The sequence below is a fragment of the Osmerus mordax genome, chromosome 12 (genome assembly GCF_038355195.1).
Source record: "Osmerus mordax isolate fOsmMor3 chromosome 12, fOsmMor3.pri, whole genome shotgun sequence".
Classification (NCBI taxonomy): Eukaryota; Metazoa; Chordata; class Actinopteri; order Osmeriformes; family Osmeridae; genus Osmerus; species Osmerus mordax.
The window spans coordinates 10,711,667-10,724,516 of NC_090061.1; the positions used below are offsets into that span (position 1 = coordinate 10,711,667).

General features: G+C 46.0%; 1 protein-coding gene across 1 annotated transcript in view; it reads left to right on the forward strand.

The window, feature by feature from the left end:
• The first annotated feature begins 1,570 nt into the window (after positions 1–1,570).
• Positions 1,571–12,850, forward strand: part of glra4a (glycine receptor, alpha 4a) — a 28,486-nt gene continuing 17,206 nt past the window's right edge. Inside the window, exon 1 of the mRNA XM_067247619.1 lies at positions 1,571–1,798. Within this exon, the coding sequence (XP_067103720.1) occupies positions 1,731–1,798 (68 nt within the window). The 5' untranslated portion in view covers positions 1,571–1,730. The remainder of the gene's footprint in view (positions 1,799–12,850) is intronic.

The window sequence follows — 12,850 nt, forward strand, 5'->3', positions numbered from 1 at the left end:
GCCGCCCCCCCCCCCTCTCTTCCCTCGTCTAGACCATCCTTACATTTCCTATTTTCTCTCCCTCTGATGTCACCTCAACTCACGCAGCCCCCGTCCTACCCTCCAGTCCTCGCTGCCCTCCGTCCCAGCTAGTTACCATGGTTTCAGCTGTTGGCCAGAACAACCAGCTGATGCGTTATGGGAGGGGCAGTCCGGTGGGTGGTTGTGGTTTTGTCAGAACGTGCAGCCACCATCTCAGCAGCCAGGACACTCCACTGGTCAGCAGACAGGGACACACATTGTGATGCTCAGAGCATTCTTCAGTTCAGAGTCTTCCTGTCCCTCTCCTGTGTCTTCTACAACCCCCCAAGATGAGGGTTTCTGGCAGCACTAAAGCATCTAGTCCAAAGAAATAAAAAAGGGCTTCCTTTTCTTCAAGAATAAGCATTTTCACAGAGAGAGAAAACAGAGAGAAAGGGAGAGTGAGACAGACAAAGGCAGAAAAAGGAGAGAGAAAGACGGGGAGAGACGGAGAGAGAGAAGAAGAAAGACAGAGAAAAACAGGGCACGCTCGCTTTGTGATTGCCAGCTTTATACTTCCAAGTCACTCATGGGAAAGAATGTCATGCATCTTTAATAAGATGGCTTCAGAGCAGGAGGAACAGGGAGATAATTGTAAAAGGTGAGGATGTAATCTGCCGTGTTGCACTCCCCGACAGATTAAAAAAGAACGAGACCTTTATCTTCTTGGGTAGCTGGGGAGTGCCATGCACGGTCCGCTGGGAAGATGAATGACTGGAACCGAGGCGATTTGATGGTCAGGCCCATGAGTGATGTGCTATGTCGCGCTCTCTTCTTTTCTGATCTCCAGTTTACTAAACCATTAATGCTCCCGCTGAGCCTCCCTTCGTCGCCACACCATTCATTCTCTCTTTGGGCTCCCTCTCTTCTCCTCAGTGAATGTTCTAGATCAGTCACATTCAAGTTGAGGTTATTTCTCAGGTAATGGCATCAGTACGGAATAATTATTGTGAGATTGGAAAGGAGCCTTTTATATTTGCTGTTATTTGTTATTGAAGTTATTTGATTAAGAAAATTACACTCTCTTTGATACTCATGTTTACATACTCTGCACACACATATCTATTTTTACTGTACAAATCTCGCCACGTCCATTTTAAACTAGTATGAACAGATATCTACAACTCTTCCTTTATCAGATCCAATACATACAGAGGGAAATAACATCTCAGCTCAGTCAACCTGTATGCACGATAAACTAGTCTTTCCCATCCCAGAGACTCCATCCTCATCCTCTCCATCCATCTTCCTCACTTGAAGCTAATTGCGAGTACATCGCAACTATCATAAAAAGGGGGACTGGCCCTTTAAATCCTCCCCCTGTTATAATTCCTGGAGCGAGCAGCTGGCCATAAAAAAGAGCGAGAAAGAAGAAGAAAAGCACAGACTAGCCATCTAAAACACAAACACATTGACACAGACACATGTCCACTGACATACTGACCACTCCTGCTCACACAAGTAAGGGAAGAGGCTATTCTGGATCTGTACAGCCCTGTGGACTTGGTGGGAGGGGAGGAGAAGTTTCTCCAAAGACAAGCTTGGATCACTCTGCAAGACGATGCCTTCCTCTTGCCTAGTCTCCCAAGCAGATCAGTGGATTTGGTAATTCCTCAGATTATTTATTTCAGCAAGTTTTTCAGAGGGACTGAGAGAGACTGATCCAGAGAATGCTCCCACAAGTCATAAGGATTCTATATGTCTTGTCTTTTTGCTTTTTCCAAGGAGGCTTTATCAGGTAAGACACACTCGATTGTTTATTAATTCTCTCTCTCTGTTGGATTGTGAGGTGGATGGAAGACAAACGTTACATTTCCTTTCTGACCCTTTTGTGGTGACACTGAGGTTGGTCACATTTTGATGAGGATTTTCTGTTTACTTCTGGTCTTTAAGTAAAACTTTTAAATCTCACAGCGTGTGAACACACTGAAATATCAACTCGGAAAGCAAAAGAAGACCTCTCTAGGAGCTTAAATGTAAAAAAAAATGTAAGAAGCTAATATATTACCCACAGAAACCAAATACGCCTTAAAGACACACACTCACAGATAAGGATGCATCTTGAAGGTACTGACCTACACCTCCTCCTCCATGTGTAATCTCTGATTAAATCCAAACTTTTTGTAATACCTCTACAGATAATGAAACATTTATCTGCTGAAGTCTCACTTTACCAGTGAATAAACTGTTTTAGATAAACGCACAGAAAAGGAATCTGCACTGACCTGAACTACCTGTGGAGTAACCAGCTGCGATACAGGTCTTTGAGAACGGACACAGTTGTTTATTGTGCATGACTGACATGCTTAATTAATTATTGTGTGAAAAAGTCCAGTGCACCCGTCCGTGTTTATGCTGTGTGTCTGGAGTGACAGACACAGCAGTCACACCTCTCCTCCCCTCGCTCGCTCTCCGCTGCTTTGCTCAGTCTGCCCGTTTGCCCCACCTTCTCCACTTCCCCCCCCTCTCTAAATCTCTCGCTTCTCTCTCCCTCCTTTCTTTCTTGCTGGGTTTCTCCGTATCCTCTTCCTTCTGCCTCTCTCACTCTTTCTCTCTGTACGTCTCTCTCTCACTGAAAGTCTCACCCCTTTTCCTCTATCTTTCTCTCTGCATATCTCTCTGTCTCCCCCTTTACTCTTTCTCTCTCTCTCTCTCCATAGTTTTGCAGTGAACGCTTTCCCTATTTCATGCCCTGTCAACCCCAGGTGTGAGCGGAAAGGGAATTAAGATCTGCATAATCCCAGAGCCTCCACTGTTTGAACCCGGGGTGGAGAGAGCAGCGCTTAGCCTGAGGAGCACTGAGGGGACAGGACCTCCTCAGAGAAATCAGCAGAGAGGGGGGGTTGAGAAAGAGAGAGAGACAGAGGTAGAGGGAGGGTAGGGAGAGAGAGTGAGAGCGACAGAGAGAGAGAGAGAGAGAGGGGGGGGGGGGGGGGGGGACAACAGAGCAATGAATAAGAGAGATAAAGGGTTTTGGGAAAGAGGGCAAGGGGAATAGGACACTTTGAGAAAAGGAAAGACAGAAAGGTGGGTTAGAGTATAGAGAAACATGACATACTATGCATAGAGAGGGTGAAAAAAAAGAAAGGCGCCCTTAAAGAATGTAGTGGGAATGGGAGCGATATAAACAGAAATGAAGACAGATTTGTGGGGGCAGGAAGCCATAACCCTTCCAGACATGGGGGCAGAGAACTGTGGAGGCCCAACATGGTCACTTAGGGACTGACAACCCAGGACAACTAGACAGCAGGGTTCAGTAAACCATTTGTGATATAATCGCGAGGATGGGCACATTAACAACGTGTGTGCGTGTGTATCTGCATGTTTAGGCATGCGTAAGGCTCAAGTCTGAAAATGTCAACTGTGAATGGCAGCTGAATCATTCAAAAACATGACTTTCCTAACAAAAAATAAGACCCTTGTCTAGGAGGAAGATGGATTGACTAGACTGATACATGTTATTAACATGTTGAAATCTTCTTTTTCTGACTTCATTTCAAATTACATGGGAAATACTGAGATGGGTTAATATTGTTAAGAAATGTTCAAATGCCGAGAGAGAGGCATGAAGGAATAGAAACGCACTGAGCCAAGAACAGAGACAGACACACAGATAGAGGAGCGAGACATACACAGATAGAGACAGAAGGAGAAAGCACACTGTACCTCTGGTAGACACCAGAAGATCATCGTAGTCATTCTATAGCCTAATCTGAGAGCAAGAAAAATAAAGAAAGAATAGACAGAGAGAGAGAGAGAGAGAGAGAGAGAGAGAGAGAGAGAGAGAGAGAGAGAGAGAGAGAGAGAGAGAGAGAGAGAGAGAGAGAGAGAGAGAGAGAGAGAGAGAGAGAGGGTGGGTGGGGGGGGGGTTTGGTGGGGGTTTCCCACTCAACTTTGTTCAATCACATCACATAGCTCAGCGAGAGAAGGTGAAAAACGAGAGAGGACATTCATTAAATATGTACTGTACAAACACAAAATGGGGGTAGGAGGTGATTCAACTGGATGTTGACTAGTCAACATTGATTCCAGGGCATCTTCTAAAATGGGTCAGTGTCTGAATTATGTAGATACACAAGGGTAACTTGGTCCAGTAAGAACAGGTAAACATACACGGCGGTGGACATGTCAGAAGGAAAGGAGGATTTGGGGAAGCACTGATTCCCGGTTCAGCAGTCATGCTTTGTCTTGGCCTTCACACAGAACACTTGCTTTGCATAGGTGGGTTTTTGAAATCAGGTCAGAGAACTCAAGACCAAGTTTGTCAGCCGCATATAAAAATGTCCTTTTCCGTGGCCATAGAGAACTTGACAGCTTAACAAGTCAGGTAGCCTAGTTAAGTATTTCCTTCCTTCTTCGTTGAACATGCAACACAAAAACCTTCCATCCAAAGTGACTTCAAAAGAACGGTCTGAAACTAACATTGTTGCCTAACTTTCTGTAAATACTTTAATTAAATTCTGATGGCTAGTCTCACTGGAATGTAAGCATCCTTTACAAAATGTTACTCGAGGCATAAATACAAAGAAGAAACAGCTTTTTGGAGCAAGTCTGTCTTCAGTTTCCCTGAATCACAGCGCTGCTGCAAAAAGAAAACTGCGTACCAGTAGGTCACATAAAAAAGCAAAAACAACTAGCTTGTCAATAATTAAACGTACAAAAATGTGGTTGGAAATTGGTCTGTCACAGACACCTGGGACACATCATCTCTCCCTTTCCTTTCAAACCCCTTGAAAGTCCACTTCACTTCCCTGAGAAAGAATGGAACAATTAAGAAATACTGGGGTGGAGGAGGAGAGAAAGCACATTTGTAATGCTCACACGTTAGTTCAATATTTTCACGAGAAAAAGTTTAAAGCACAGAGGAACAGGCGTTTGTCCCACACTAGGCTCACACAAGACAAGGCACACCAAACAGTCCCAAATTACCACTGAATTAAATAGAAAAAGAAATCCCATGTCAACATTTTATCAGACTCATGAATTAGCAATGTCTGTTCATAAAGTTAGACAGTCTATCATAATGAATATTCAATGTTCATCCTTGGCATACTGTGTTGTCTAAGACTGTTTGCCATTGGCTTATCTGAGTTCAATAACCAACTCTAGAGCCAGACAAAATCACTCCAGACTAATTTTGTACAAAACAAACAGACTTGCTTCTCCCTTCTATCAATATTTGTCTGTTTGCCTCAGTGCCTTTCAGCAAACAGTTGGGGGTTAAACAATGAATCAGGCAAACACACTTGGCCTAAGTTTATCCCGACAACACCACAAAAGTGGACCGCAACAAGGTTGTGACACAGATACTTCCTGTGCTTCAGTGGGGATATATGGTGCGGAGGTGACAGTTTACTGATGGTCTCTCCGGAGAGAGCCAGTGTGTTCGTGGCAGGGTTGACACCTTGGGCTGAGGAGATGTGACAGATGACTCTCTGCCTATTTCACTCGTTGCCGTGCATGACCTTTCCCTGTCTTGACGAGATGAAATGTGCATAACAAGCTCCTTCCCCACATTTGAAGACTGAGCAAAACCCTGAGTGCTGCGGAGGTACTGAGATGTCAAGGTGCTGATAGGACTCCTTTTCAGGAAGTGATTTCAATTAACACCACAGGTTCCCGGTGCCAATGTTATCACTTCCCTCTGTCGCAAACATCCCAATGCAAAAAGTACAAAAACTCAGGTCTCCTACTGTTTTTCACACTGTTCTTCACCATTGTGCTTCACCCGTGAGAGAAGTGTGAATGTTTATTTATTCTGGAGTGTTGTCATCAGGTTCTGTTCATGCTAGCAGGGTGTCATTTCCACACTTCAGCTGTAAACCATGAACCTCTGACTCATAAGAACAACGATGCACGTGACCCGAGTGTAAACTCAAATAAATTCCCCTTAGCACCCCGCTTCCTACTAGACGAGCGGTGAGTTGGAAGTCTTCCCTATGCCGCGCTGTCCACTGTGGATGCCAGCTGTCTCATTCACACATAGGACGGAGCACGGCTGTTTGAACATGTTGGAATCAAACACGGGTTCAGAGCTTTCCTGGGTGGGCTGGCCTCAGGAACTCCCCTGGAAAAAAACACAAGGAATCCCGAAGGTGCCAGAAAGCATTTAGCCCATTTGTGTTCATGTACGTGGTCTAAAGGGCTGTAGAAAGAACCAGGGAGGAATGTGGTCCTGTCCAAAAGGCTTAAGCTTTCGTCGTCAGAGAGGCATATAGTACAAGGTGAAACATTCTCAAAGAAACCCCAGGCCTGAGATCCATTTTTATAACGTTCAACCTGTCAACATTGAGACGGTCTCTTTCTTGTCTTCATACTAACAGGCCCAACACTGTCACATACAACATAGACGACAATCCTTCTAAATATTTACACGTGAAGTACAGTATGTGAGCTGAGAAAATGTTGGCACACTCCTTTCTATTCACAAACATGTTATCTTTCTAGAGTGTTAAGACTGCATGGGCTTAAATAATGTTAACTAGTGATGCTCACATATGCGTTTATTTGCATAGTCTATGCATGCGCAACCCGCCCTCTCCAGAGTATTCAGAACACGGCGTCCCGTCTGGTCTTCAATCTACCCAGACGCTCCCCGCTGTTACCCCGCTCCTCATCTCCCTCCACTGCCTTCCCATAACGGCCCATATCAGATTCAAGACTCTGGTACTGACGTTCCGAGCGGTGAACGGGACTGCACCCGTCTACATCAAGTCTCTCCTCCAGCCTTACACCCCCCCCGCCACCTACGGTCTTCTTCTGACAACCGTCTGTTGGTCCCACCGCTCAAAAGCGCCCGGTCCCCACACAAGCACTTCTCCTGTCTGGCCCCCAAATGGTGGAATCAACTTCCCACCTCCATCAGGGACACTGACTCTCCCCACCTTCAAGAAAAGGCTCAAGACGCACTTGTTCCGGGAGTACAACGGCACTTAGGAATGCTTGGCTGGATCTGATGTTAGTTTCCTCCAGGATCACAATGACTCGTATTGAGAGACTTGTTGCTCTTGTTGGTTAGTGTAACAGTTTCAAATTCTTGTACTCGCTGTGAAATATTTTACTGTTGATTGTTTTTTCTACAGGTACACTCTTGCAGGGAGTTTCATGTTGTTCAATTGTAACTTGTTTAACTGCATGCTCTTATGGTTCTTCCCTTTGGCACTTATTTGGTTTTCCACAATGTATGCTTCATGTTTTGGCTGCTCGCAATGTTTGGGGCTATCTCGTGGTTATGATCAGTGACCTATGCTCTTTTGTAAAGCTCTCTCTTGGAACTCGCTTTGGATAAAAGTGTCTGCTAAATGCATAAATGTAAATGTAAACCCATAGGTATGTTTAAAACAAAGACTTGGCTGCCTGCCCTAATGGACAACAGGGGCCAAGGCAGACTACAGCTCTTTGTCAACCCTTGACAATGGAAATGGCCACTTACTGACTGAAACGGCACTCCAGGGTTCACTGCTGTAGGTCATTATATTCTCTGCAATTAGGAACATGAGGTGAGCCCATTCCAAAGCTTTTCATCTTGTCATTACATTACACAGAACATGTTCATTAGACGCAAGCAGGGTTGAGACAGCCTTACAAAGACAGACAGAACTCAGTGAACCCCACATTAAAAGAGTCAAATCGAAGTACTTATTTGTCAGAGTAGTTTTGATTTGCAGTACCATCAATAATGCCTGCGGGTGTGTAATTACTATACTAAAATGTAATTCATCATATCATGTCATTTGGTTGTTGCCGATGAAATATATGAGGCTATCATGGAACTGTAATAGAATCGCACTTCCAGACTCTAATTCAAAAATAATAATTTTCAATAATCTTGGTTTGGTTCAAATACATGGAATGTATTTAAGAAATGGAACTGTGGATTGATAATCTTGTGTGAAAAGGAAAGGGACTGGGAAGATTGAATCTTTTGATAAAAGAGAAGGTTCTTCAGACTGGGTGAATCTCACAGAGAGATGAGTGGGAGATGGAGTTCTACTGCCAGTTAATGGAATTCGGAATGAATGAGATGTCAGTCGGCCAATTTCAGTTTAACCCAGCACTGGCCGGTCAGTGAGGGGTGGGAATTCAGACTGTTGCAAACTGTTGACAACGGGTAATGCAATTATTTATTGTTGCTCTATGCGTACTGATAGTTTGCATCAGTGAATTTAATATAAGTGAATCAGTATGACAACACAAACACAATTTCCTCAATTTTATCATCACAGATCTAGTCTGAGACGCCACTTCAAGGTCACTCACATTTAAGACAGACAGCCAACTTCAGCCAATTTTTGTGCTTCAGAGTGGGCTGAAGCACAAAAAAAACAAGTCTCCTCAAAACGGTTTCTTTCACTTCACCTCCAAACCTCCAACCTCTAACGCTCCCTCCTCTCCCAGCCCATGTCACGCATCACTAGCGAAGCAGTCTTAAGAGAGGGGGGGGGGGGGGGGGGGGAAGGGGTGTGTAGCGAGGTTGGGATTACAACTGTGCTCGTCAGATAACACAATGGCGGGGCACGAGGGCCGCTCCTCTCCGGCAGCATGGACTGAGAGCGAGCCGCGCAGACGCCACACGGGGGCCCGTGTAATTCCTCCGCACGCCAGATAAATCAAGGTGCCCCTTGTCTCTCGTCCGCTGCCGGAGGAGCAAATTAAATCCAACGGCACTAATCACAGCCCTGCCGCTTGCCGAGTCTGAGACTCGGTACGCTGACCTCGCTGGCGCTACTAACAACAAGCAAACGCACACTGCCTGGCCACTCAATGTTTATGCTATTGACATTCTGCTTCCTCCATTACACCAGCAAGAACCAATGAGGACTCCGATCATTTGTTTCCATGGCAATCGGACATTATTGATTGGCTGGGAAACCGGTGTCCATAACGGGGTATCCATTATGTTTCTTTGCCGGTGGTGTGTGACCCATTAGCTAAGGTGATTCTCTCCACAGAACAACTGAGGGGAGGATGCTCTCTCAAGGGTAAACATCTCTGTCCAGCTGGACCACTCTGGCCTCAGGTCCAGTGCCAGACACACTGCGCCACTCCGCCATTAGTGAGATTGACAAGATGTCCTTGCGTGGGCTGTGTCAAAACTTGCAATGTCGGCTATGTTATTACCACACCATGCTCTTAGCATTAGTGCAAACAAGCGTCTATCCCCAACCCATGATGTCGATTGTATCTAAATTCATGGGCCGCCCTCAGAAACCTGTCCACCCTCGGATGGAGGAGCTGACGACATCAGGCATGCGTGGCCATGCTGCCGCCATGTTTATCTGAGTCGCACACACAGGGCCCAGACTCTTCTAACCATCCATTACTCTGCTGGGGACGCATCTCTTTATCTACCCCAGCAGACGCAGATTGGGCCCCCAACAGCCGTCCTTGTTCTCTCTTCTCACCTTGATTGCCGACCACCGAGACTCGAGCCATTAGTCTGTCTGTCCCCAGAAGACTTCAGCGTGGGGCACCGAGGTCGTGCAGGTCGGCCCCTGAGCTCCCACAGGCAGGGGGATGTTTGTCTTTCAATAACGGGGAGGCGCAGTCGATAAACACGTCTCAGATAGGACTGAACACAGTGGGGCCTTTTTTGCCTCAACTTCCCCAGGAGATTCCGGCACAGAATGAATTTGTCTCAGAGATTAAGGTGATTTACCTGCTATGTCTCTAAGATGGGCTGGACGCACAGCAATCGAAGACTGAATCTGCGGAGGGGCAGACTCAAATGTCTGCTCCTCCAGAATGTGGGTAGGTAGGAGAGCAGGACAACACACGCTCTGTGTAACTGGATTAGTTTGTTCTCCCTTTACTTCTATTGTCTTTAACAGGCTGAAGCGGGACCATGCCCACATTTCTTTGTTCTCAACACGGAATCAAGCATGGCTTGCAATTCCACAATGTGTGTCCGATACAGTTACTTTGTACTGGTGCCAGTTTGCAGAAAGGCTCTCAAGACAAAACAGGTCTGGGTCTCTGGATACAGTAAAAATGGGCCAGAGACAAGCTGTCTTACTAGGCAAAGATGACTATACTTCACTGGTTGTGAAAACAGCATTCGTGTATGTGGGGTTCAGACAATTACTCAGTACAGAGAATTAAACTACAAAACACCCTTGCCTTGAAAAGAACCTTAGCAGAACCTAAGATATTATAGCATGGCTGTTCCATCATGAATATGCATCATTACTCCTCTTGCCTCCCCCTGCTTCATCAGCAAAGAGGAAATAACAAAGACAATATCATTTTTCTCTCAGCCGGAGCTTCTGCGTGAGTTGCATCGGTGGCCATTCTAATTAGTCGTAGAGTTTCAGGAAGCGGTCTGTGAGTCTGTGGGTGGTGATGTGTGCTGGGAGTCTGAATCTCTCCTCCTATCAGGCTGAGATGAGCATGGAGACCTCAGATGACTGGCACAGAGAGAGACGAGCGAATCGTGAGTGTCATTGGAACAGGGCTAGGTGGTGTTGAAGAGGGGAAGAGTAAGGGGGGGAGAGGGATAAAGGATGCAACATGTTTGACTCCTACTTGAGCAGCTACGGCAAAAGTTGTGCAGAATTTTTCAGAGTCCAAGAGAGAAAACCAGCTCGTTACCACCAGTGGTTGTCTGACGCAGGATTTATATCTTAATAGAACAGGCTATTTAATAATGAATGGCTTTGGCTGCTGATGCAAGATTCTCTTTAGGATGAGCAGCTCAGCGGTTCCATGGTGAGGCAAGGAGAGAACATCCATCCAGCGGCATCCTGGTGGAGAGGAGTACACTCTCCTCACGGCGATCCTCACTGTGGTATTGAGCGAGTGAGGAAAACTTCTACGACTGATAGTGTCAGGAATAACTTTTTCCCCCATAGATGATGGCGGTTAAGTAGAGATTTAATAAGCTTTAGCAACTTCATTTAGGGAATCGAACGTGCTTGATAAGCCATGTGTATTATTATCATCCGGGATTAAGATCTTGAAATTACAACAATATGACTTCCCTCTATGCATGTACATGTCCAAATCACTCCGAATCCGAGTGTGAGGATTAAAAGTTCCCAGGCTGATTGTATTATCTTCCTGTGCATGTCTAGAACTTTAAACAGGGAAAATGTCTGCCAGGGTTAGTTCTGGGTTAGATGAGCAGCATTGACTCACACGGATGAAGGGAGGGAGAGGCAGTTCACTGAGCTTAGTTAGCTGGCCTCTCCTGCCTCCTTCACGGGTGTAATTCAGTAGAGCCTGCAGGCATGGATCCATGGTGGCTTTGGTATGTCCCCCTCCACCGCCACCGTCCCTCCCTTACTGCGGCTGGCAGTTCCGCTGAAAGAAGCAAACCATGGGCCATGCCTTTGGCTGCTTCTGGTCTCGCTGTCATGTCCAAAACGGGGGGTCAGAGAGAGTGCACTGACGGAGAGGAAGGGTAGGGGTGGGTGAGAGAGAGAGAGAGAGAGAGAGAGAGAGAGAGAGAGAGAGAGAGAGAGAGGAGAGGCCAGGTTATTTCTGACAGTCTGTCTTTCTATAATTTGCCTCGTCCCCATTGGCAGCCATGGTCCCGTTATCTAGAGGAGAGCGTCAGAGCCTCCCAGCTCTGTCCACACTGGTTTAAGCCATAGGTGGACAGTAATCGGGACCAAGCGAAAGCCGCTTGACTCACCCTCCAAGGAGGTCGGCAGGCCCCCGCTCTGCTCACTATCAGTACACCCTGGTCCCTGGAGGGAGACAGGCAAGGGGGCCAGCTCACCTCGCTTTCCCCTGAGAAGCAGGCCTGAATGGATAACTAGGGTGACTCATTGGGCCAGCGAGTGGGCAGCGATAACAAAGAGGAGCCTGAGAGGCTAAAAGAAGCTAGTGTTATCAGGCTACGTGATTAATACTGAGAATGATGGGAGCTGACACCTGCATACATATTCATCCTGGCCCAGGTAGCGAATAGAAGACATTAATCATTACACTCAAGCAGACTACATCTTCTAATTATACTTCACTGTATATAAACACTGAGTCCTAAGGGATTTCACACAGAGAGATTTACCGGTGGGATTCAACACCGGGGTGGTGCCTGTCAGCGGGAGAGAGAAACATGCGCACATATTGATGCGCACACATACACATGCGTACACACACAGGCATTTACACAAGCTCACGCTTCATTATGTCACACACAATTACCGTCCTGGTTCAGTCTCATTGAAAATCAGATCTTATTCATCTAATCACTGCATTTCCTTACCTTGACTAGATCAAGAGTACACAGAATAGTGAACGCCCTGCTTTGATCAGTCACATTAGACTCAATCTAGAATATACCTTTGTAGGGTGTATCAAGGTTAAAGAAAGCAGGGCAGGAATTTCCACTTAATTGGCTTGGGTGTATACAAGAACATGTTGACCAAGTGGAAGAATGTTAAGATCCAAGATGTCTGTTCATTATTTGTTTATTACTAAATCTACAAGCCTTTGGATGTGTAAAAAGCTGATTGTGATGCAGTAAAATCTATAAATCCTTGATGGTATCATCAGTGCAGTGCTTCATAAGTAGTATGACGCACTGCAACATACACCTGAGACTGGTGTAAAGATCTACTCCACGGTGCTTGAGTAATCCAACCAGGTCCTGAACCGACACATCAAAGCTCTCTCTCACGGCCAGCTCAATCCTTCTCTGTATCAGTGATGCTGCCAGCGCTGTTTCTCTGAGACTGACAAGAGGCAATCTTCCCCTGATATCAGATCTGAGGCATGGGTGAGACTTATTGTATACAGAGAAGACAGACAGCGAGGGCTGGATCGTGTCTCTGCTAGGGCCCCT